Consider the following 27,778-nt stretch of genomic DNA (forward strand, 5'->3'; position numbering starts at 1 on the left):
TGATTCTCTGTTTGGCTTAGTTTTTCGGATCTTTGTTGTGGAGGGACGGCGTGGTGTTTCTGCCTAGAGCGCCATCTTGCCGGAAGTCTCGAGAAGAAAATCTTCTGTTGTTCCTATGCCAGTTGTCTTCTTGTACTTTCACAGTTGGAGGTTTTGTCTTTTTCTTCCATTCCCTTCGCCTCCCACCACCCTAAGGATATTCCACATAACAAAACAAAGCAACCCCCCCAAATTTATGTACCCTACTCTTCTTAAGGTTTCTAACTCAAGCATGTCAAGAGACATTGTCTTGTTTTCATTATTTTAATTATGAAATCAATGGTACTTAATTCTCTCATTTAAATCTCATATACGTTGTTAAAGATTTGTAATTAACCAATATTAGCGTGGTGGTGTCAAAATAGTTTGTGGCTAGAAACGTCTTAAACAAACCTCTTTATTATATTAGCTTTCACTACATCATCAATTCATGTCTAGGAAGGATATCATGGGGTGACTGAGTTTATGTGGGAGAGGTACACTGTACTATCAGCCAGTCATTCAGTTCTTGTCAGCTTTGCATCCACAGAACCTACTACAGAGCCTGCCACAGAATAATTTGTCCGTAAGTATTTGAGAATTAAATTAACAAATGAGTGAGTATGAAAAGCGATAGTGATAACAACAACTAGACCTGGAGCAATGTGCTCACGTAAGATGGATATAGCAAGGAAAATAGAATCTCAACAGCCAATGGTCAGATAAAGACATGTCATCAAAAGATGAGTTTGGAGGAACTGGCAGAAGATGACAGATCAACATCTTTAGTCTATGTAAAATAGATTGAGACATGGACTTATTCACTTGAAACAGGTGACAGCTTGTAAATCTCAGAATGAGAAGAGACTGGCAGTTAAAATAAAAGTATTTATTTTTATTTTTTTATAATTGAATTGTTGGTAAGATTGGTAGGTGGTACTTATAATTAGAAAGGACAAATGCTCATAAATTTTATTTACAAGCATGTCTGCATTCCATTCTTCTACTTCTCATATAAGCTATCAACCTAAGAATTCTTGAATGTCTTTGGTTATACCTAATATGACTGTTGTTTTGTGGTGTGTGTTGTTGAGTCAATTCTGACTCATAGTGACCCTATATGACAAAGTAGAATTGCCATATAGGGTTTCCTAGGCTATAATCTTTATGGGAGCAGATCACCAGGTGTTTTCTCACGTGGAGCCACTGGTGAATTCAAATTACCAACCTTTCAGTTAGCATCTGAGTGGTTAACCATTGCACAACCAGGGCTCCTTCCTAATATGACTAGACAGACCTTAATTATCTTCCCCTTGTCATTAAATGAGGGAGCCCTGGTGGCACAGTGGTTAAAGCATTCGGCTGCTAACCAAAAGGCTGGTGGTTTGAACTCACCAGCTGCTCTATAGGAGAAAGATGTGACAGTCTGCTTCCATAAAGATTTACAGCCTTGGAAACCCTATGGGGCAGTTCTACTCTATCGTATAGGGTCGCTATGAGTTGGAATCTACTTGACGGCAGTGGGTTTGGTTTTTTTTGGTTTTTGTCATTAAACCTAGGCTTAAGCAGGCATAATGGCTTCTGAATGGGTCTATCTACACCCTGTCTTTTTGAGAGAGCAATAAGAAGTGTGGACTAATCCATTTTTATTTACTAGCCATTTACTATACCTCCCTACTCCAAAGTAACCATATAATGTTTGGAAGTGACAGATAATGTGCCAAAATGAAGCTAACCATCACCATGGCCATGATAATAGAAACTAAACAGGTTGTATTTGTTAAATACTGACAACATCCTCTTGTGATAATTATTTTTTTGTTTCCTTCAAAAAAAAAAAATCTGTCACAAATCAGGTCCAGCATAGTTTGCATAACGTCTTATTTCATTTAGAATTTAATAGGTTTTATTCATGAACACTTGCAAAGTTAGTGAAAGTGGTATGGAAGAGTCACTGTTATTTACAAATTCCCATAAGCTTTCTGAATTTGCTTTACTGAAATCCTACTTTGTGTATGTGTATTTCAACAAGTTCTCCAGAAAAGACTATGTGCTGTAAGTGTTTCCATGTTATTGTCTCATTTTTAAAACTCTATTATAAGATGTTTTAGAAAAAAGCTATGTCAGCTGAAGGGCTGCCCTTGCCTTCTTGATAATCACTCTGAAAGCTTGAACACAGCCCAACATCTATGAATCTTCCCTAAGGACAAACAAATTCTTTATGTCAATCTTAGCAAAGTATTGATATTACCACTTTAGGCTTCCCATCACCCAGTGGAATGGGGGTGAGAAGATTACACACATACACACACACAGACACTGTATGTATATGTGTGTGTGTATATAGCCTATCATCTAATGACAGATATTCCTTTAACAAGGGAATTTTTAAAAATGTTTTCTTAGTGTTATAGTAACAGATAAAGGACTTGGAATTTTAATTTCAATTTGATTTCACATTTTTTTTTGCAGCTCAGCTCAAATCGCAATGAATTAATTAACTACTATGAGTAATTAACGCTAAGGTGTTAATCCTTTTGAAAAGTGGAAGAGGAAGAAGTTGGGGAAATCAAGTGTACAAAAACAAAGAATATGGTGCTACTATTTGCATTGGGCAAATCTGCTGCAAAAGGCCTCTTTAAAGTGTTAAAAAACAAAGATGTCACTTTGAAGACTAAGGTGTGCCTGACCCAAGCCATGGTATTTTCAGTTGCCTCATATGCATGTGAAAGCTGGGCAATGAATAAGGAAGACCGAAGAAGGATTGGAGCCTTTGAAATATGGTGTTGGCGAAGAATATTGAAAATAGCATGGACTGCCAGAGGAAGGAGCAAATCTGTCTTGGAAGAAGTACAGCCAGAATGCTCCTTAGAAGCAAAGACCCGATGGCACCTAACCACGACAACATGGTGCTACTATGGGATGGGCAGTAAAAGAGGAGGCTGGGCTTTAAAGGCTTTCTCATTTAGTCTGAAGTTCTCTTATTTAACTTGCACAAATAGGTGTAAATAGAAGTTCTAACCTGAAGAGAGTTGGTATATGACCAAAAGTAGGAGTCTCTATATCTTAAGATTTATGATGATAAATGTGTGGAATAAATTACTTGACTTATGAGCATATTGGGTGTTATAACTCAATAGTTATAATATTGACTATTATAACTCTCACTTCCAGGATTAGTTACAATCATCAAAATGATCTCACAGCAGGGGGAAGAAATCAGTATGCACAGACAAGTACCTTCTGGTTTGGAATACAGATATATTTGTGAAAACTCTATCTCATACATGCCTTATTTATTCTTTCAGAATATGTGAGTTTAAAAATGTGCTCCCCTTTCCCTATTGTCACATTATAATTTAGTACCGAATAGCAATCCTCCCAGCATATCTAATGAGTTTCTTTGGTTCTATTTTAAAGGTTTTTAATCTTCATAAATAATAGCCAAGTAAACTTAAGGCTCTTGGACAATTTCTTTAGTTAAATATATTCAAATCCATAGTTGGCACTTCATTCCTTCTCATTTAAAAATAAATCTATCTGGTCTCGATAGGCTCTACATGAATACACACACCTAACAATCTAAAACAAAGCAACACATCCAGAATGATGAGATCTACTTGTTGCCTTTATAAGAAACATGCCATTTTCAGAAATGTCTGAAATTATTTTTTGATTAACTCAATATATATTCTTAAAATAATTCACAGCCATGCAGTGCTTGAATAAGGATTCCCAAACACAGATGAGAAATATTTTTTTTCAAGAGAATTTACATGAACAGATGAAAAAATCTGTAATATTGTCAAGGGCTCTTCCTTCAGAAGAGTTGTTCTCTGTCAACTGTAACTAATAGGTGATTTTATAGAAATGGTTTACTGGGCATGCTTCCGTGTCATCTATGTTCACAGTTTAATTTTCAGAGAAAATGGAGAGAATATTAACTATGGCAAAAAATTGGGCAACTCTAACACCATAGTTCTGTAGCTAATGATCCACCTATCCAACATCCTCGCTCCAATTACAAAAGTGATAACAAAAATGTGATAGATATAATAATCCAACTGAAACGCCCCTTGAAGGTGAGCTTCACGGGTTTAAAACCAACTGAGAATCCTAATTTAACTCAGCAGCCACATCAAAATAATAGTAGCATTCCAATAACTCACCATTTGTCTTAATTAAAAACAAATACTTACTTGCTTTGCTTTTCCATGCTAGCTACCCTGAGGCACTCCCAACGTGAATTTAAGAGATTCATTTGTTCTTGTACTTCGCTTTCTTCATCTTCTGATAATTTCCCCGTTCCAATGAGCTGACTTCCCAATTGGAGAACATTACCAACCCATCCCTGGTGGGATGTTAAATCCATCATGTACCCCTGACAGGAAAAGAAGTTCACAATAGTAATTAACACTTTCAGTAAATCATTATGATTTTAATTTTTTTTTTGCAATTTGAAAAATTATAGTGCATTTAAAATATATTCCCAGTAAAGTATTTTAGTTTTTATTTAAAGAAACCTGATACCGTTTTTAGTAAGAATCAAGGGAAGTTAGACTCAAGTTTGGGTCACTAGAGGCTTGAGTGATGCTATGATACTGAATAGCTTTCAGCAGAGCTTTCAGATTTAGAGGGACTAGGAATAAACTGGGGGTGATTTACTTCAGAAAATCAGCCAATGAAAACCCTATGGATTGCAGAGGTCTGATCCACAACCGATCATGGGGATGGCGCAGGATCGGGCAGCACTTCGTTCATTTGTGCATAAGGTCAACATGAGTCAGGAACCAACTCAAGGGCAGCTAACAACTATAATAATATTGCATTAGGACACTTACTGTGGAAGCAGACCCTGAGATTAGTATTTTTGTGCAAATGATTTATTAAGGAAGAGCTCCCAGATAAACCAGTAAGGGAGCAAGAGAAGCAGGAAACAGGACAGGGAAGGAGAAGAAGCTAAGTAAAGGAGTGATGTCAGGAAAAGTCTCCCACTGAGAATAGTTAAGCATGATACCACATGGGTACTCTGGAATGTAAGTTATGCCTTAGCATTGTCTTGACCCAAGACAAGGGAATTGACCTTTCATGTTATTCTAGAGATAAGTCATTGGCAAAAAAAGCTTTCTGCACCTTCAAGGGTTGTTCTCCAAAAGAGAACTTCAAACGTTGGCTGCTGGAATCCCAAGTACATCTGATGAACATTCATTTGTTTCCATCTCAAAATAAAAACTATATTACCAAAATATACCAAAAAACCAAATCTGCTGCCATCAAGTCGATTCAAGGTCAGTGATTTGAACTCACCCAGAGGTACCTTGAAAGAAAGACCTGGCAAGCTCCTTCCAAAAGTTCACAGCCTTGAAAACCTTATGGAGTTCAGTTCCACTCTACACACATGGGGTCACCGTTACCAAAATACAAGGATCTTATATAATAATTGAGACCACAAACTGACTTGTGATTATGATAAATCATGTGCTTTGTTTTATAAAGCGATGCTTTGCTTTACCTCATGAATATGAAATTGTTCTTTCACTTCTTCTACGTCATTAGAAATCTCTCCTTGTGCTTGCAGTGTGTCCTCAGCAGAAAGAAGCCATGAGAGTACTTCTTCTAAAGCTGTTTGGTAACTGTCCAGGTTTACTTCAGTTTCCATCAGTGAACTGCCAGATGACTTATCTTCAGGAGCTTCCACATGCTGAACAATAAAACAAATTGGGTGTTATACAATTAGTATCTTTGCAGACTGTTCCAGTACATTAAATGATAAATCGAATGAAATATTCAAAATGCTAGAAATGTCCACTTGCATTATCCACGACATGAACAGCAGACACATCCAATAGGGAGACTGCATTTTAACATCCTCACAAATACACATGCATGTTCTCAAAAGGCAGATGAAATCCACACACCAAATTAATATTTTATTAAAGCTCTTTTGGATTACTCTAAAGAGTGAATTATTACAACATCTCATCATGTTGCCTTTTAAATGCTATGAGTTTTCATCCATGGGTAGTTATTTTTCAGCTCATATTTTCAAACCTTCATATATACATTATTGGTATTATTTTAATACACTTTTGCAATGGCATTAAAAGAAAATTATAAAAAAAGGAAATATCTCTTCCTGAGAGGCCCTGTATAGATAATGAAATAGTTCAGAAAGTTGATAGACCAGTAGTTATTAGTATGAAAATAAGTAGTTGTGAGGGATAAATTTAAAAAAGGCTACCTGGTCTGCACAAGTGTGGAATTTCTAACTGAATAACAATTTGAATGGATTTACCCTATATTTCCAGAAGGCTATGTTTTAAGTGGAATCACTGGGTGGTGCAAATGGTTAACGTGCTCAGCCGCTAAACAGAAGGTTGGAGGTTTGAGTCCACCAAGGGACAACTTGGAAGAAAGGCCTGACGATCTACTTCAAAAAAAAATCAGCCATTTAAAGCCCTATGGAGCACAATTTTACTCTGACACACATGGTGTCATCATGAGTCAGAATTGATTTCACAGCAACTGGTTATGGTTTATGCAGCAAAACACTAATTTAGGAGAAGTAAATTATGATATATCTACTACCCGATAAGTAAATACAATTAGCAGGATGTTTAGTGAGAATTCCCAACAGTTGTCTCAGAATTTTTTCTGGGACCCTAAAGCTGAGAACAAAGGGAACAAAGTGCCCATAATTTTAAAGAGAGAATTCAGGCCACTTATGAAGCAATTGCTAAGAGGTGACCACAAAACAGGTCCTGCAACCCTTAATCCACTGCTCAGTTTAAAGGCGTATAAAAGGAAATAAGGGTATTGATTGGAGAAAGCAGGAAGATAGGATTTCTCTGGAATGGCTGGAGTTCTATTCATGTCCACACTTCCTTCCAACCTCAAGCCAAGTGATGGAGACTTCAAGAGAATTATCTGAAGAGGGTAGGGTAATTTCTAGGATGGGATATTGATCGCTAAACCAGGCCCTGTGTTTGCACAGATTCAGAAGCTATAGGGCCAGTGCTCTCAAGTGACAGGAAAGAGCTCTTGGGATAACCTGATATGAATCTGCTGCTTTAAATTAGGGCAAATAGCAAGAACAAACACTTGACCAAATAAGGCAAGTCTGCATCAGTTTTTTCTTTGGGCAAGGCTGTTGGGCTTAAGAAACTCTAAGAAGGATCACACTCAAGAGAGTGTCCTGCTGAGGTAAGGGACATAGGCAAACTGTTGATGGAGTTAAGCAGAGCAAAAATTATTGAAAAAAGATGTGGAGAGGAATCTTCTTTGTAACCCAAAGATATCAAGCAAACATTGGTTTTTCTTTATTTTTAATTGTTGTAAAATATAGATACATATTTATATATATATATATATATATATATAATATGCATATATATAACACAACATTTGCCAACTCAACATTTTTCAGGTGTACGATTTAATGATATCAGTTGCATTAATCATGCTGTGCAACCATCACTCATAATCATTGCCAAAGTTTCTACCACACTTCACTAACATTAGAATGGCTAAGATTAAAAAAAAAAAAAAAAACTGAAAATAACAAATGTTGGCGTGGATCTGGAGAACTTGGAAGCCTTATCCATTGCTGGTGGGAATACAGAATGGTACAGCCTCTATGGAAAACAATTTGGAGGTTCCTCAAAAAGTTAAACATAGAACTACCATATGACCGAGCAAGCACTGGCTCTTAACACCAGGGTTGTGCAAAGGAAACAAAAGGCAGTGGAGAAAATCCAGAATCTAATTGGGAGGGTTCATGATCTTGCCTAAAGCAAATTTAAATGTTGAGGGGTCTCCCCTGACATATCTCACTTGCATTTCCATTCTCTCTCGATGATGGGCCATATCCCACTCAACTGCCAGCACCAGCTTAGTTGTGCTCTTCTGATAAATGCTCCAATTTTGAGAAACTTTAATATTGTAAATTTTCCCCAATTGTCAAATGCTTTAAGATGACAAAGCATAGTGGCACTCTTTGGTGTGATCTTTCCATCAAATGACACACTTTTTACCCGTTTATGGAGAACTGGGATAAATATCTCATCCTGATAAGTCAAGCACCCAGCTCTACAATCTCAAACACAGAATCAATGTCCCATCGGGGCATACATATGGGACCCCCAAGACCAATACAATTTCTGAAGGCCATAGGTCCATGGCGTAGCCTCTCTCTCCATCCCTAAATACTGGTAATAGTAAATATCAAAGTCAACATTAGTGGGAAAAAGTCACAAAATGTTAGCATAAGAGATGTGTGCAGGCAGGGTCAGCTTCATGGACATGCAGCCTGGGCAGTTAGTTACTCAGGACCCTCTGCTCAGAAGAGCCTTGCTCTTGGTTTGATGCTCTCCTGATCCCATCTTGGAACTCTTAATTTTATCTTTGAACTTGGGTTTTGTAATTGAAGTTCAAAGGACAATGGAGTATTTACGTGAGCACAGTAGATAAGTGCAATATGTGTGTCTACCCCATTAGTGGTTTCGGTGACCCAGAAGAACAAAATTCTGGTGCATCCACAATGTGTGAGCATTTAGCAAGACTCAAAGCCAGTACAAGATTTTACGTCTACAACTGAGTAAGCCCTGAGAAGCCACATTTTCTGTTTAAACCAGAACTTGCTTCAAATACAGAAAGAAGGCAGCTTTAAAAAAACACAGATGACCAAAGAACCCTACCATATCCTTTCTTGCTCATGTTACTTTCCTTTATTAGCCAACCAGTTATGCTGAAACTGATGACATGGAAGAAAGGGAAAGATAGGGCAAACCATAGTTCCTTTTCCTTTCAGTCCTTCCTTGCTCATCAGTCAGCTGCAGGTAGAGAGTATTTGTAGAATGTGCACATATTAAAAAGTGAAATCAAAATAGCTGACTGAGTTGTGTGCACTATTTCCATTTTCTGGTAAAAAACAAAACACATATGCATGCATGAACTACAGAATAGGAATTGTGCAAGATCAGTGATTCTGCATATGCATTAAATGCTCTTATATTTTTATTTAAAACTGGCATTGCACAATGTAATGACAAATGGTAAAAGTAACTCTAATAATCGAAAATTTCATTTTTTTCTTTACTTAGAATGACATGAAATAGCAAATAAAAAATAGCATGCCAAGTCAAGAGAGAGACCATGTAATAAAGGAAACAGTTTTATGTTTTAGTAATTTTAATAGCTTATTTTTCCTGCTTTTTGAATAAGAGCCTTTGCATTTTCATTTTATACAGGGCTCCACAAAAGATGTAGCCAGCCCTGTGTGTAGGTGAAGAAAAAAAAACTGCAATCAAATCCTGGACATTTTTTCCATCTCCATGTTACAGGTGAAAAAAAATGAGAGGTTTATTATGTACAGTAGAACATGGGTGTTAAACCCGGGACATTAAAGGGAAACAGTCTGAATATAAATCTTGACCGTGACCTAAGGTCTTGTGATCCTAGGAGTTATATAGCCTATAGATCATAAGCCTTACTGTCCTTCTATGTAAAATGGGAACAATAATATTCTCCTTATAATATTGCATAAGAATTAAAGGAGAATAGATAAAGTACTTGGCAGAATGCCTGACCTTGAGTAAGAACTCAATAAAGTATGTAATAGCTGTAATTATTATTAGATTCCTGTATACAAAAGAGCCATTTTAAAACATAATCTGTCCCAATGTTACCCTCTTAAGTCGCTGTTCAAATTTCAGGAGCCAAATATGTAACTGTTGTATAAAATAAAGACTCAAAAAACATAAAAGAGAAATGTCAATTATTTAAATCTGCCCTCTGTGAAACGTGAAACCCGACCTAGTTCCTATTTAAGAGTTCATTAAAAATCATTAAAGATTTTAAGTTCAAATAATCTCCAAATAATAAACTGTAAACACGATTATTCAAGTAACATAACACCATATTTTATCCACTGGTGAAATGTGAATAAAATATTAAACACTTTATGATTTACTGATATTTATACACTTAATTTTTAGAGAAAATTTAAAAAGACAAATCCTTACACACAAGGACATTATGTCTAGTACACATAAATTCTGAATCTAAATGTTTTGGTTGGGGAGGTTCATGAAACAAAAGCTTTGCAAAAATGCAGCTCTTATTAAAACTAAATTCAAACATGAATTAACTGTGCAAAATTGCATAAATTACTCAATCACTATTTATACTAATAAATTCATATATATATGCATTATATGTATGTGAATATAATTATGATAAAAATTGTCAGCTGGACTCTGAGTAATTCTTTCTCAAACTTTTGTTTTTCAGACTGCAAATCATGATCCATCAGTGATTCATGAAATCATTTTAGTTGGGAATGGACAGGAATTTTTGTATGTAATAGAAACAAGAATATCAGTCTATGTCACTTAAAGATTAGGCTTAGTATTGCTTGGTGAACCTTTGTTTCAGACGTGCACATATATGTACATGAATGAACATTTGTAAATGTGTACTTAGTCAAGATGTAAATTTTGTTTTGTTCTGTTTTTTCTGCAGTTGATGAAACAGGATTGGAAATGGTTCTAGAATTTCAGAACAGGTAAACTCATGAAAGAAGAATTACAGAAATTCACTATTTTCAGTAGAGCCCTTGGAAGAAAACACATTTTTATTAATTCATTTTAACAGAGAATTGAGAAACAAAGAAAGATATATAAGGAAAGTTATGCTTTTAGAGTTATCACTTGAAAATACGTTTTCATTGTCATAGAACTTCATATTGCACCAGAGCATGTGGATAGTTCATACGTATCATGGCATCAAAGGAAATTTTCTAGGAAACTCGATCTTCACTTTGTACAGAAGAAAATCTGTGCATAACAAAAGCAGTCACGAACACTTTCATGAGTGGAGATGCCAATATCTTGAACTGGAACTATTTTTTCCCCAACTCTCCAATTTTATTCTAATTTCTATCTTTATCACAGTAGTTTATGTTTCTCTGCAGTACATTGGGCAAATAATGATTCAGTGGAGAGACATAACAATGAATGTGTGAAGCAATTCTGTTTGCTTTCAAAATTAAGAACACTTTTAAAATTTATTCAACATTATCCACACAACTTCAGAGGCTTAATTACTGTCCTTTTGTGTGAAGAATTATTAGATTGTATCACCTATGTTCCTTGAAGACATTGCTAATGCATAAAGGTGGAGGAGTGGAAACGAAAAATAAAATAAAATAAGGAGGGAAGACAAATGACTACGTGTGAGAGCCCTGCAAAGTCCAGGGCAAAAGCCTGGTGAAAATGTTTAGTAACAGAAATTGTCATCATAAAATATAGAGCGATAGCCTTGATACTAGTCCATACATAAGTATTTCTAAAAACCCAGTTTACTATCTGCTATGGGTACGATATCTTGATTAAGATATTTAAACTCTCTGTGTTCCACTTTCCTCCTCTATAAAACAAGGAAAATAAAAATGTATCTCCGTAGGATTGTTGGAAAGATTACACGAGACAATGCACATAAAATGCTAAGCACATATTAGTTTTCACGAAACACTCTGCAATGCTTGCATTTGGGGACCAATGTTCATTGAAATGGCAAATGATTTTTATGAGGAAACACAGTTGAATGAGCTGTGTATATTTTTAGAAGCATGATTTTGGCAAATCAAACTGAGATAAGTCATCAAATGGCTACGTACAGGTAGTGAAAGCAGCAATCCAGGAAACCACAAAGCTCTTACAAAAATAGCTGGGACGTTTCCAGTGGGCACAATCTATCGCTGCACAGTTTTATATTGCTGATGAAACTGATCTACTTTGGCAACAGTCCCCAAATTCAGCTTTAAAATGTGATACAAGCTTTAACCTGGATAAAAAAAGTTTTATTGTTCTTGAATATATAAATTCTTCAAGAACATTTGAAAATTTTATTGTTCTTAGTTCCTTCAAATGTGTCATATTTCTTTTTTATAGTCTAAGCCAACGCATGGATGGTGACTTTTTTGGTGTATTCTATAATCTTTTTATCCCTCAGTGAAAGATTATTTTAGAGCTAAAGGATTACAGAGAGATAACCAAGTGGTTCTTTTACTAAGTAACAGAATAGCGTTTCAGAGGAACGAGGATTAGCATCTGGAAATATTCTTGCCACATTTCCACTGTGGTTCCTGAGATATAACATGTAAACCAGGGTATTATTCAAAGTATGAAAAATGATTACTGAAGTGATTTATGAGAAATTAATCTATCATGCAACAGTTTACCTGACATTCAATCTAATGATACCATTAAACAGGTGATTTTTAATATTGCTTGTGCCTGAAATTCAGTTCAAAATTAAGCCCTAATGAGAGCTGAAGAAAAATTATGGCCTGATGTTAGAGCAATATTAAAACAACCACCACTGCCACCACAACTACCCATATAACAGCAACAGCAACAACTCTCATTATTTATTGGGTCTTTAGTGTCAGTCAATTTGCTAAACACTTAACGTGCATTATATTGTTCTTCATCACAACAGGTCATGATGGCAGAGAATAGTAGGGTGAGGAAATGGGAGCCGAAAAATTAAGTAACTTGTCAAAGATCACACAGTGGTTAATTGGTTGTTCTAAGATTTAAAGCCAGGTTGCTGGATTCCATATCACACATCTTCACCAATTTGATAAATCTCTCTTAATAAGGGAAATGAAAAATTTAAAGCAATGAAATATCACATTCACAAAAATATCCTTATCTAACTGCTTTAAAAATAATGTAAAATGTATATTTTTCCTTTTCTTCATTTTCACAAATTTGGAATCAATGGTTTTTGAAGCTACTAACAAAATACCTGGGCTTCATTATGTCGGTGAGTCAGAAATCAAATGTAAACCTCATAATGATGTTTACAAGACACAGACTCTGATGTCGCATTGAAGAAGGGGGCAATAGAAAATAAAGCTAACATTAACCCATTGCCATTGAGTCGATTCTGACTTGTAGTGACCCTATAGGACAGAGTAGAACTGCCCCTAGAGTTTCCAAGGAGTGGCTGGTGGGTTCAAACTGCCAACCTTTTGGCTAGCAGATGAGCTCTTAACCACTGCACCACCAGGGCTCCTAACATTAGTACTTTCTAAAGGAAGACGTGCCAAGTACACTGTTGGAATCTTATACTTTCTATCAGTTTTATCATGTGCCTTTCATTTGTTAATGTCAGCAAAGTTCATGTTCTTAACTATTACAGAATGTCTCATAAAAATTTCTTATTGAGCTTAATGTGCTCTGGCAAGACAACAAAAAGTATATCATCCCTAAACATATGTGTGTATGTGTATGTGTATGTGTGTATTTTGTTGTTGTTTAATTCTCATCCAAAAACCTATTAAACAAAAGGTTCTGGAACCAAAAGTATCCATCTTTATACCTAGAAAAAACTGACCATGGCAAAGACTGTTCCCAATCCCCCTTTGCCGTTGAGGCGATTCTGACTCACAGCGACCCTATAAGACAAAGTAGAACTGCCCCATAGGGTTTTCAAGGCTATAAATCTTTATAGAAGCAGACTGCCACATCTTTCTCTTGTGGAGTGGCTAGTGGGTTAGAACAGCCGACCTTTTGGTTAGCAGCCCAGTACTTAACCACTGAGCCACCAGGGTTCCTTCAAAGACTGTTAGTCTTCCAATATTTGTTCTTCTGTACTTCTTATATAGCAATAGAAAGCTTAGTTGACGCCTTGGCTTCCCAGGACACAACCTACATTTTCTAGTCTTCCTTGCAGTTAGGGGTGGCACGTAACCAAATTTTGGCCATGGGACAGGATGTATACAACTTGTTTGTCAAGACATTAGAGGGAATAGATATGTTCTCGTTTTTGTCCTTTCTTCCTTCCTAGAGACTAAAAAAATGGGGTGCATGCATACAATGGAATACTACCCAGCCAGTAAGAGAAATGAAGTCTTGATACATACTACAACATGAATGGAGCTTGAAGACATTATGCTGAAAAAAATAAGTCAATCACAAAAGGACAAATATTGTATGACCTCACTTATATAAAAAGACAGAACTGGCAAATGTATACAAACCAAAGTTTATTTATTAATGGTTACTAGGTGTGGGAGGTATGGGAAAAGGGGGGTACTGATTATGCGACAGGAGCCCTGGTGGAGCAGTGGTTAAGCATTCGGCTGCTAACTGAAAGGTCAATAGTTCAAACTCAACAGATGCTCCCTGGGAGAGTGACCAGACAGTAGGCTTCTGTAAAGATTACAGCCTTGGAAACCCTATGGGGCAGTTCTACTCTGCCCTATAAGGTCACTATGAATTGGAATCGACTAGAAGGCAATGGGTTGGTTTTGGAGTTCAGTAATTTTAAAAATGCCATTATTTAGTTGATATTCATACAAGTTGAGATTTTAAAGAATCAGGGATTCTCTAAAAATAACATTAAAACAAGACAGTTAATATCTGAGAAGACAAAGTCAATCGCTAATGTTATTTTCCTCAACCCTAAATGTAACAATCTTATGTACATTCAAATAAACCTGGTGTTAAAACACCATTTCTTCAGGGCTGGATTAAGGCACATGTGGACCCTAAACACTGATAATCTGTGGTGTCCCCTCCTCTGCTTACTCACACAGGATATGTGAGTTATATACATACATCTATATATACGTGTATGTGTGTCTTAGCTATCTTGATGTAACTTCTTTTTAAATGTGACTATAATATTAGCAATTGAAAGCAAAAGCGGCGTATGCCATCTTAGCAGAATGAAATGAACTGGATTATAAAATTTTCAGTGGATGCAGGGTACTAAGGTTTTTACTATATATCATATTGTCTATGAAAAGAATCTTCCACATATTCTACAACAAAGAAAATGAGTTCACTAAATTAGCTGTTTCAGCAATCAGTGTAAAATTTTGTTGATCTCCCACAACGAAAAATTGACTTTCACCAATTTTGCTTTAAATGGATCATACTTCAGTTTTGATTCTTATTTCATAATAAATGCTATAATCACAAATGAACAAATGAGAAGATGTCATAAAAGAAAATTTAATGATCAGAAAACAATATTATAACAAATTACTATATTTTGTTTTTAGATAGATCTTTCATCTCTAACATGTTATAATTAAAAACATTTATTTCTATTCTTTGCTCTTACAAATTCTTCAATGATTTTTTCATAGTTAAGTTGCTGAACAGTATCTACTTCCATATGTAATAAAGATAATGAATCGAGTCTTTCTTGAATCATTATTATGCACTCACTTTTCCTTGTGTCCTGTCTACTTTGCATCTGTAGGTCTTCACTTTGCACAACTGGTACCTCTGATTTGTTGATGCCCTAAGCATGTGCTCACCTTGCTTACTGGGTAATCCTTACCTGTATTTCTTACATATTTAAATCAGTTTTTTTTTAAATATCTAAAACAAGTATGACTGATTGGGTGATACTTTTAAAATAAAAGAAATTCAAAATAAAAATGTTTTAGGCAATTTTTTTCTTACTAACCATTTTCAAAACTGAATATGTGTATCTCATGACAACTCATTATTTTCTACAATCAGATATACTGCCACTTAAACAATGTCTCCCCAAAATGACTTATAGAGTTTACTATAACATGCATAAACTCTTCAACAGTGAGATATGAAGGAAAAAAAAAAAAAACCTGATCGCTTAGTATTTCTATGTGGTCATTTCTTAAAATTTGCTTTATTTCATAAATTATTATTTATGGTAAACCTAGCTATTTATTCATTCATTCTACAAGTCCATACATAAATAAATAAGAATTTATCATGGTACACCTCAAAAAATACATTCATGCATTTACACCTGCCACCATCCTTTCCTCCTCACTTCATTAATTCAATACAGCATCTTATTCTTTCTATCTATTATCTAATAAAAGAGTTCTCAATTTTTTTTCTGTAAAGGGCCAGATAGTAAACATCTTCAGCTTTGCGGTCTACTTCAGGCCAGTTGAAACTACTCGACTCTACCATTGTAGTGCAAAAGCATCCATGAAAATACATAAGTGAATGAGCATGGACGGGTTCCAATAAAACTTTATTTACTGATATGAATTGAATTATGTCCCCCCAAAAGATACGTTTAAGTGGCAACCATGAGTATCTGAAGGCATGAACTTGTTTGGGAATACGGTATTTGGAGATGTTATCAGTTAAGTTAACATGATGTCATACTGGAGTACGGCGATTCCTAATCCAATCCAAGTGGTGTCTTTATAAAGAGGAGAAGAGACATAGACAGACATACAGGAGGAAGAACACCTTATCATAACAGAATAATGCTAAAGCTGCAAGCCAAGGAACACTTGGGTTTACCAGAAGCTGGGAGAGACAGGAAGGCATCTTCTGCTAAGGCCTTCAGAAAGGGCATGGCCCTGCCAACACCCTGAATTGAGACTCCTAGCCTCCAAAACTGTGAGACTATAAATTTATGTTCTTATAAGCTACCCAGTATGTGGCATTTTGTTATGGCAGCCCTAGAAACTAATCTATTTATAAAAGCAGGTAGCAGGCCAGATTTGTCTGTGATGCTGTAGTTTGCCACCCCCTAATTGCTTATTGGAGTCCTGGTGGCACAGTGCTTAAGAGCTCAGCTGTGAACCAAGAGGTCGGCAGTTGGATCCATTAGCTGCTCCCTAGAAACCCTATGGGACAGTTCTACTCTGTCCTGTAGGTCACTATGAGTTGTAATCGACTTGACGGTAACGGGCTTGGTTTTGGTTTTGCATTAATTGCTAATTAATCTAATTGCTCCCCAGATTTAATCCCATTCCTCTGCATGGCCTAGACAGACATAAAGAAATATTTTCTTTTAGAGCCCCCAGTGGATCATCTTGGGTACATTCTAGGTGAGTGACTCCTACTTTGTAGACTATGCTTTAATCTATTAAAAAAGAAAAAAAAAACGTTGCCGTTGAGTCGATTCCAACTTATAGCGACCCTATAGGACAAAGTAGAACTGCTCCTTTGGGTTTCCAAGGAGCGCCTGGTGGATTCGAACTGCTGACATTTTGGTTAGCAGCCAAACACTTGACCACTGTACCACCAGGGCCCCTTTAATCTATAGTGCCATCTTAATCTCTAAAATCCTATAGATTTTATAATCAGAACAAAAGTACAATGAATGCATTGAGTGTTTATTATTTGCTAGATATGATGTAAGTACTCCACTAAATTATGTGATTTAACTGCACAGCTTAAGGGATGAAAATGGTCTACATTATACAGTAAGGAGCCCAGAGTCATAGAGGTTAGAAAGTTGGCCAAGGTTATACAGTTAATGAAGAGCAGAAACGAGATTTGAACTCAGTGTCTGTCTTTATGGAATCTGTCATTTTATTTGTGCTTCCAGAATTTTTTTTAATAACTCAAAGGAAAGAAACATATCTCCAAGAGGTAGCTGGATTTGTAAAGTTGTATTTAAAAATTAAAATAGAAAAATGCACCATACTTTATATAAATATAATAATTATGTCTCTTTTTCACCCCCAGAACTATTACTAAATTTCATTTGAGTCATCCAGTCTCTCTCACCCCTAGGCCCTTCTGCAACCAATTTTACATTTTTATAACTTTATTCATTTTGGGCTATAATTTTCATATTCTCAATAGGCATGAAAAAAATATGTATCATGAGCTCCATTAGCACAATGCTCTAAAATATAACTGAAAGATACTTATATACTTAAAATTTTAGATACAGACCATGAAACATGCACACTATAAAATGTGTATCAACAATCTCACTGGGAATTGTTGTTGATATATAATCAAACTTGGAACATATGTCAAAATTAAAAACATGCCTATTCGTATATTCCAACCTGTTTGCACTCCTTTGAAAAATAGGAAGGGAAAGAAACCCAAGGAAAAAAATGCCTTCTTTGTTCACATGGTGACATAATTGATACTTTTTTTTTTTTAAGTTTCATTATAGTTTCAAAATACTCTCAAGTAGAATCATCTCCCATTTTCTTGATTTATATAATCTTAAAAGTTTCTTACAAAAATCACTATTTATATAATAAAAAGACATAGCTTATACATTGTCTGCATTTTATTGTACAGTAGGAAGGAAGCATAATCATTGCCACATACATGAACCATAGTAATGAATTAAACCCTGAACACTAAAATATGGTGGCAGTCAAAAACCTGAACATGAAGACAACTTAAAGATAGTACAAACGAGCAGAAAGAGAAGGCCTGGTATGTGTTTGATCTGTGGAAATAAGAAATCACAGAAAAGACATTCATTTAAGCTAGAAGGGGAACAGTCACAAGTTTGTTTCGAATCTCTTGATTTAAGAAAAAGCTGGAACACAGCTTAATCTGACCTATAAAGTTTTCACATAATCAAATTGTGTCTAGGCCTGAAGGTACACACATGGCATTTGTTTAAAAGGATTGTGATTGCCTTGTAAACTTCTTTTACAATGTTATTAACATGGGTTGTTCCATATACTTGGTCAACATTGCTATTTTTCCCAATGTTCCAGAAGAACTGTAAACTGCCAATTACCATAGGAGTAGTTTATCAGAGTGTGGATTATTTGGTGCTCTTATTTCTCTTCCATTTGGCCTTTTCACAGCTCATTAGCACCTCAACAAGAAAGTTGAGGCTAAGAAAGGAAAGGCTGCTGAAATTCTAAACAATTAATTTTGCTCCCTGTCAGCAGCATATATAACAAAGCATTTACAGATACCAGAAAATTTAACCAAAATGGGATCCACAAAGATATTTAATATATACAATGGCAATTTGCCTTGATTGATTTTTTTCCCCACTATATAGTCTGAAATATTGATTGAATTGACTTGAGATTTTGGCATACTACGGGACTCAAAGTCCTTTCTTTTTAAACATATAATAGGCCACCTTTAGAGATATCATGCCAGTGAGTGATATATAATACTTACTGCCAATACATTGACCATTTTTCAGTGTGAAGACAAGAAACTGAAAATCTGCTTTCCAAAGGAAGATTTATGACAACTAAATCGTTTCTTCGGGAGAAAAACAGTATACACAGTGAAAGGAGTCATCTAGAAAGCTTCTTATTTGGTTTTAGGCTTGTCTGTGCACTGGATGCCACCAGCACCATGTGTCATCCAAAACATAGCATGAACAATGTGTACAAATGTATAGCCAAACTCATATAAAGGTTCATGAAACAAGGGATTGACTCTCAAGTAAAAAATATGGTACGCAAAAAGAATCATAAGTATACATCAATGCATTTAAGTGAGTCAGTACAGCTTCAGGATATAATTTTAGTATTGCGGGAATTGAGGCTAGGGTGAAATCATAAAATCTATATGCCTTCCAAAAGCACTTTGCCTTTCTAAAATATTTTATAATGTACCCTTACATATTTCTAATATATATTTATAATATATTTTATAATATTGGGGAAGCTACTGAAAAACATGAAAACTAAAACAAACATATTTTTCTATCCCTAGTTAAAAAATACTGAGACCAAGCAGAATTTACCTAGCCGCTTGCTCCACAAAATACCTGTTCTCAGAAGGGGCTGTGAACCAAGCTCATGGCTTATATAATCAAGACTAATAGCTCGCTCATTAAGACTCACTCAAGACCACTGCCTCACTCTACCGACTAATCTAAAGTTATTATGTAAAAAATGTTACCCAATCCTAAACAATCCCCTGCCTTGCAAAACCTGACTTAAAAATAACCCACCCCAGGCTCTTAAACCTTATGACTTTCCTTCTCTAATTTCCCAGCATTGTCATACTACCAAGACCTTGTCAAGTTAATATTTTCCCTTATGGCTTTGCTTGATCACTAGGTTTTCCTGGGGATCATTTTGAGGCATTGACAGTTGACCCATGAAAGCAGTGATCAGAATTATATTTTTGAAACATGACTCTAAATGCAGTGTGGAGGATGTTTTATGGAAGAGTGTAGACATGAAGACCAGTTAGGAGACCAGTGAAATGCCGTAAGTGACAGTCAGGGCCTGGTATATAGTGGGCACTCAGGCATTGTTGAAAGATGAGTTAATGAGATATACTGAGGGCTTCAACAAACAGTGAAAGTAGGGCTACTAGTTGCCACAGAGTTGATTCTGATTCGGGGTGACTCTATGTGTGTCAGCGTAGAACTGGGGCTCCATAGAGTTTTTAATGGCTGATTTTTCAGAAGTAGATGGCTAGGCCATTCTTCCAAGGTGCCTCTGGGTGGACTTGAACCTCCAACCTTTTGGTTAGCAGCCGACTGCATTAACTGTTTGTACCACCTAGGGACTCCAGGAATGAGGGATAGAGGGGAGATAATGGACTTAATGACATATGTGGTCATAGAATCTATTGAACTTGATGACTCTAAATGTGAAAAGGGGAGAGAGGAGTTGAAAATGACTTCTAAGCATTTGACTTAGACAACTGGTGAAAGAGATTAAACAAACAAACCCACAAGGTTTTGCAAGCCTAGTGAAGTGAGGGATTCCATGAGTTAAGTCCAAATTATATTTGAGATGACTTTGTATTAAATTCATTGCTGTGCTTAGTACTGGGAGATACAGGAAAAACTTGGGAATCAACAAACGCATTAAGCAACACCACCAGTAAGCACAAATACTATATTCAATTACAATACTTCATTGGAACTTAGGTGCCATCTCTCTATTTCTATGGGGGAAATCTGAGTGTTAAGACATGACTAAACAGCCTAGTTTACTGTTACTCAAAGTATAGGATGGAAATCTTTAGGGTGATCTTTCTCTCCGTGACAGGAAAGACTAAATCTAGGATACAGGTCTTTTCCACACATTATCTATTTGCTACTGGGTCTGCTACACCTCTGATTGAAAGTTTTCACCTTTCCCTGCAACTTTGCTTTATTTCTTTCTACTAAAGTCACATAATGGAAAATATAATTGAATCTCAATGGGCTATTTGTAAATATCTTAAACCAACATACTTTTCAACTCAGATTCTAAATTTGAAGCATTTCAGATAGCTGTCTTGTTGGTGCTTATTATATATGTTTATCAAAATCATATTACATTTTTGAGTCATATTTAATTATTAAACACCCATGATGCATATATTCACATGTTTATATGCAGAGTGACTTTGTGGACAAGGATTCAAGAATATTTTCCTTTTCCTCAGTTTCAGAATTATAAAGACTAACTATCAAAACACAAGATGATTATTGGTACTCATCTAGATACACAATGCTTTTGCATTATTTGACTGTGGGAAATCATGTCTTTTTTGAAAGGGTTGTTTCTAGAGATGGCTCAAAGCATCCCATTGCCCTTTTGCATTATTCATACAAAGCTGTAGAAGGTACTAAAAACATGGCATCAGGGGACTAAAGCCCACTGATCAGCAAGCTTTGGCATAAATAATAGAATTCAAGCAGTAAATGTTTTAAAACAAAGTACTGCCTGATCCTTATTTTTTCATGTTTTTTAAAATTGAATCATGTTAAAATGTTCCAGCTATGTCATGGTCTGTGCTCTATGCCCTGTACTATCTTGTTCTCTGAAAAAACTTGAATTTGAAAGATTATTTTTAATAAAGGGAGGAAAAGGCACTGAGACTCAAAGTCATTGAAAAGGATTAAGCAGGAATCAATAATAATAATAATGATTTATTAAAACTGGAATTGCATTCATTATTTTAGAATAAAAATTTGTTATTAAAGATGCATCATAGATGTTCAGATAGATTTTTTATATCCTTGTTAGTCCACAAAATCAACATTTATTGACTCATACCACATTGTATATAGCACCTAGTATGTATTCACAGTGAACTATAGATTCCTACTACATGGTGTACTACCACAATTTCTCCCAATCTAAAAAGTTCTGCTCAATTCTATCACCATTAAGTCTACTATCCCAAATCCTCTCTACTTTCATCACTAAACTTCTTAACAGGTAACCACTTTCCTGCTTCCAATTTGCCATCACCAATCTTTAATCCTATAGACTTTCTTACTTCCCATCCCTCTACCAAAACAGCACTCTTAAGGCACACTTGTTGCTTGTTGTCTGACTCATGGCGACCCCATGTACAACAGAACCAAATGCTGCTTGATCCGCACCATCTTTATGATCTTAGTATGCTTGAATCCATTGTTGCGTTGTTGTGGCTCATCTGCTGTCACGCATAGGGTTTTCATTGGCTATTTTTTGGAAGTAGATTGCCAGGCATTTATTACAAGTCTTAGTCTGGAAGGTTCACTGAAACCTGTCTACCATGGGTGACCTTGCTGGTATTTAAAACACTGACGCCATAGCTTCCAGCATCATAGCAACACAAAAGCCACAACAGTATGACAAAACTGACAGATGGGTAGTGGCAAAGCACACTAGTAAGCTTCTAAACACCAAATCCAGCTGCCTCTCCCCCTTCTGCATCCTCTTATATTCCTTTTTACCATTTGGTACTGTTGAACATGACCATCTTTTTCAAAGTCTGGTCTTAATCTTCTGTGTTATAGTACTCTCCTGAGGAAGTTTGTTAACTATGTCAAACTTTCCCCCCTGTGGTTCTTTATATTTTGCCTAATTCTTATATATACTCCCAAATATTCTCTCCTTGAACCTCTTTAAACTTTATTGTACATTTTCTCTCTGTGAAATACATGTACTCTGATGGATTCCTCTGTTATCTGTACCCTTTTCCCACCACAGCCCTTACCTTGTATGTCTATATCACTGGTCTTAACTGATATTCAGAGAATAAATCCCAGTTTCCAACTACAGTTAGGCAGCAACACCTGGAGATCTCATTGGCAATTTCAACTCAACCGACCCTTTCTGCACATCCTTCCCAATGCCACAGTGCCCGTAGATGTAGCCCCTGAAATCCCTGGGTTGAAACACATAATCCCAGTGACATTTTTCACAAACGACCAATGACCTTTCCTTGCTTTCTGAATAAACTATGTCCTGCTAAACGTGCTATTGAAGACCCTGCACAATTTGTCCTAAACATTCTTATCCAATTGCCTCTCCTACCTCTACCCAATGTGATATACCCTACTTTCCACTTATAAAATAAATTGAACACTTATGCTTCTATGCCTTTGCGATTTGGTTCCACAAACTGGAGTGATCGTCCTATGGGAAGAAGATGCCTCTATGGAAGTCACACCCAACTATCAAAGCTTGTCATTCTGTTCCACCTCCTTCAACCTGCTAAGTCAAAATTTATGAATTGATGGTTTGTGCTTCCAGAGCATCTGTATGCACTTCTATTATACTTCTTAATTCTGCTGTGTCTTAAAGCATTTACAAGAGTGTCTGTGTCTTCTTCTAGTCCATAAGCATACTGAGGACAAGTAAATTAAATCTAGTATTTAACCCACAAATAAGATAACCAATAAATACTTCCTGGATTGAACTATGGGTGCCTTGACCTTCATAAATTACATTACTATGTAAATTTAAGCATACCGTCAATTAAAAATAAATTTTGACAAGAAGGCAATAGGGTATAATTTAAAAATAAAAAACTTAGGAACCCAAGAAGCCTAGATTCAATTCCACCCTGCCCCTTACTAGATTTGTGGCCTTAAGCAAATCATTCAACTTAATCGGTAAAGTGGGAAGAATTCTGCCTTAGTTTGCTATAGCTGTTGAAACAAAAAATACCACCAGTGAGTGGAGGCTAGAAGTCCAAATTTAGGGCAAGGTTCTAGGGGGAGGTCTTTCTATAAAGCTATTTCAGCTTCTAGAAGCTGCCATTAATTTTTGGCATTCCTGGATTGGGCTTTTAGATGCATTTGCCATGTATTTCTGTTTTATACAGCCTCTTCCGCTATGTGTGTCTCTGTGCTTATTCTTTATTTTTTTTTTTAAACTCAGAAGTGGTTAGGTTTAGGACTTAACCTACTGTACTATTACCTTCTTAGCATAATAAAAGAAAATCTCTATTTCCCAACAGGACCACATCCACAGGAATTCAATAAATATGAATATGTACATGAATATATAAATGTATATATATATATATTCATATACAAACACATAGATGTATAATGTACTGAAAGCAAGGACTTCAATACATATTTGGGGTACACATAATACAATCCATAACAAATGATCTTTGGTAAACATTACAGGTACTCTCTTTGAAGCAACTAGCACACGATCCTACCAGATAGTAGGTATACAATGAATGGTATAAAATAAATATAATAAGAAACAGTAATAACATGTAAATGTGACCATTTTAAAAATCTCGGTCTGCTTTGACTATCAGGAAAGTAAGCCAGATGAAACCACTGATTTTAAAGTTATAAGGAATTATTTATAAAGAAACAAAGACCTTAATTCTTTACTGAGATTCATCATGGGACCTTCTTAAAATTTTCTGCTTCAAATAATTTGAAAATGAAAGTTATAAAACTAAAAACTATTTTGCTAGTGCAGTAGTGAACACTGTATTAATTTGAACAGACTCTGTCAAGGCCAAAAACATTACAATGTTCTAATGACAAGTGTGTCCTTGCAAACAGCAAATATGCATGTGGGCGAGTAGGAAAGTCATCTATGTAGGACAAATTTCCCAGGGTTTACTTAGGTTTTATTCATTTCATCAAAAGAAAAAATTACAAAGATCTATCAGGGTGGATTAGGGTACATGTTGGAAAACAAATTTAAGAATGTATCCTGAGCTATAAGTAGGTAGGTATAAATGGTTAATATCCCATTGCCAGTAATTAAACCAAAAACCAAACCCATTGCCATCAAGTCGATTCCAACTCATAGTAATCCTATAGAACAGAGTAGAACTGCCCCATAGGTTTTCCAAGACTGTAATCTTTACAGAAGAAGACTGCCACATGATTCTCCCATGTAGAGGACGGTGGATTTGAACCACTGAGATTTTGGTTAACAGATGAGCATTTAACCACTGCACCACAAGGCTCCTTATTGTCAATACTAAAAAAAAATTGCCATTGGGTTGATTCTGACTCATAGGACCCTAGAGGACAGAGTAGAACTGCCCCACAGAGTTTCAAAGGAGCACCTGGTGGATTCAAACTGCTGACCTTTTGGTTAGCAGCCTGAGCTCTTAACCACTGTGCCACATTGTCAATACTACTCATGGGCAAATCACACCAAGATATTTCTCTTTCTCTCTCTCTTTCTGAAATTTGTTCTATGTGCTTGTCGAGTGTTCTGAATAATGTATATCTCTCCATTATTCAGTGAATTTATGATTGGTTCATAAATATTTCTCAATTACCAGACATCAGCCTGTTTTCATCAATCTTAATTTCTTGTTCCAATTAGCCATAACTTCTATTTTTAAATTTGTGTTGCTACAAACACACACACACATATACAGAGAGAGAGGGACAGAGAGTTCACTATGTTCTTATTTGTCTTCAAAACCCATCTTATATAATTATGTTATAGATGTTATTTTAAAACAAAAGAGGATTTAGATAGTATTATTAACAAATATGGATTGCTTAAAAATTTCTGGAGCTTATATATTTTACTGCTCAGTCCAAATATCATCATAATTTGTGGTAAAATTTAGATATTATCTATTAATTACTCATTTACTGTTTAAATGTGTAAGGCAATAAAACTTATTTAGAAAAACAGGAAATCATACAATTACAGTGACCGTCTACTATTGTACTTTACAAAGTAATCTATCCAGATAAATAGGTTCATTTTAATCAGTATATAAAACTGTTCCTTTTTGTAAATTCTAGGGTGCATATTGAAGGCCAAATATCCGTGAGAAGAAAATATAAAAATTCATTAACAAACCACACTATGAAAATATATGCATTATAATTCTAATATGTTTATTTTCTTATATAAGCTGTAAAGTATCTAAGTAACTCAAGTGATTACGTGTATCATTGTTCTTTTTTTCTAAAATAAATAAATAAAACAAGGTTTTCCTATGATGAAATGAAAATTGATAAAAAAGTAAAAGGTGATCATATTGGAGATAAGTACATCCTGAAAGTCAATTTGTTAATTGCTTATGACATATATTTATCATCATATACACAAAAGCACAGAGCACAACATTTAGCTTATAACAGGTACTCAATAACTGTTTAGTAAGTGTTGAATATATTTATATAGAGACAGATGCTAAAATATTGCTGTTATAATACCTGACTCAGTAATAAGCCAACCTAGACTAAGCATGCTTTTGATTGGTGTGGGGCAGCTTCTTTGAAAAGAATACAACTGAACTTGACATAAGATTTAAAAAAAATGTGCATATGAAAAATATTTTCTAGGGAAAAATAAAATGTATTTCTAAACCAAAGAAACAAAACCAAACATGTTGCTCTCGAGTGGATTCTGCCTCATAGTGACCCTGTAGGACAGAGTAGAACTGCCTCATAGGGTTTCCAAGGCTGTAATCTTTATGGAAGCAGATTGCCAGGTCTTTTCTCCCATGGAGCAATTGGTGGGTTCGAACAGTTGAGCACAGTTAACAGTTGAGCACTTAACCACTGCGTATTTCTAGAACTAATTAGATATTTAATATCTATCATGTATATACCTATATTCAAATATATACACACACAGCAAAGAATGAATACTCATTAGAACAATCGTGTGTTCTCTCTTATTCCATTGAATTCTTATTGTTATTAAGCCTTGGGAAAACATTGAAAATATTCAAATCATAATATAAAATATATTCCATCTATCCCCCAGTGTGCAGCAGCCTTATGGTTTGGGTGGGATGAGCCCTGATTACTAATCAGGTAATCTCATCCTCCTTACCACCTTGATTAGTTCAGGAATATATAGTATAAGTCCATATATATGGTTTTCTTCTGGTCACAGTATAATAACTATGGAAACATACCCTAAAATCTTCTAATCAGAAAGGAGTCTAGGGTTTTTGTTTGAATATTGAGAAACAAAAGCAATTCTCTTCTTCTGGACATAAACAAGGAAGCAAAGAACCAGTGGAGATTCTGGCAGCCATTTGGCTACCCAAACAGACCATCCTGGAAAATATAACACTACTAGAAAGAGATGTGGAACCCTGGTGATACAACAGTTAAGAGCTCAGGCTGCTAACCAAAAGGGCAGGCATTCAAATCCACCAGCCACTCCTTGGAAACCCTATGGGGCAGTTCTACTCTGTCCTATAGGGTCGCTATGAGTCAGAATCAACTCGATGGCAACAGTTTTTTTTTGGGGGGTTTTAGAAAGAAGTAGTGATAGAGGATAGAACCACAAAAATTACAGAGAAATGCAGCTACAGTGGGATGATAGTGTGAATATCTGGACTAAATTCTCAACAAAATTCCATTATTCCTCTGGAATTTTCAGTTATGCAAGCCAACACTCCCAAGTTTTAGTCACAGTAAATATTTAATAGTATAAAAGATACCACTTATGAATTGTTCTAATATGCTTATATTTGAATATCTATATATGTATGTGTGTGTACTGAGTTTTTTCGAGATGAGTTTTCCATCATTCTAGCCAATAGTATTCTGACTTATACAGAATTTGCCATCAGGAAGTGGAATGTTGAAACTAACAGATCATAAACAGTGGAATTAGGCTCATTTTGTAAGAGACAAGAACAGAGAGAAAGACTCCTGTATCTCAGGGTAGAAAATCAGTGATAGTAGTTATGAGGTTAAAAGAACATTGGTTAAACTATGGCCTGCTTATCTGGAAACAACCCTTGTGTCTACCAAGACTATTAGGGGACTGGATAGAAACAGTTCAAGATGTCACCTA

The 27,778-nt window shown here is 35.6% G+C and overlaps 1 protein-coding gene across 1 annotated transcript in view; it reads right to left on the bottom strand.

Annotated features, from left to right (window-relative positions):
• Nucleotides 1-27,778, bottom strand: part of DMD (dystrophin) — a 2,372,918-nt gene that overhangs the window by 1,645,904 nt on the left and 699,236 nt on the right. The window contains exons 10-11 of the mRNA XM_004386236.2: nt 5,531-5,719; nt 4,218-4,399 (exon numbers count right to left, since the gene is read on the bottom strand). Of these exons, the coding sequence (XP_004386293.1) occupies nt 4,218-4,399; nt 5,531-5,719 (371 nt within the window). The remainder of the gene's footprint in view (nt 1-4,217; nt 4,400-5,530; nt 5,720-27,778) is intronic.

The sequence above is a fragment of the Trichechus manatus genome, unplaced genomic scaffold, assembly GCF_000243295.1.
Source record: "Trichechus manatus latirostris isolate Lorelei unplaced genomic scaffold, TriManLat1.0 scaffold00159, whole genome shotgun sequence".
Taxonomy (NCBI): domain Eukaryota; kingdom Metazoa; phylum Chordata; class Mammalia; order Sirenia; family Trichechidae; genus Trichechus; species Trichechus manatus.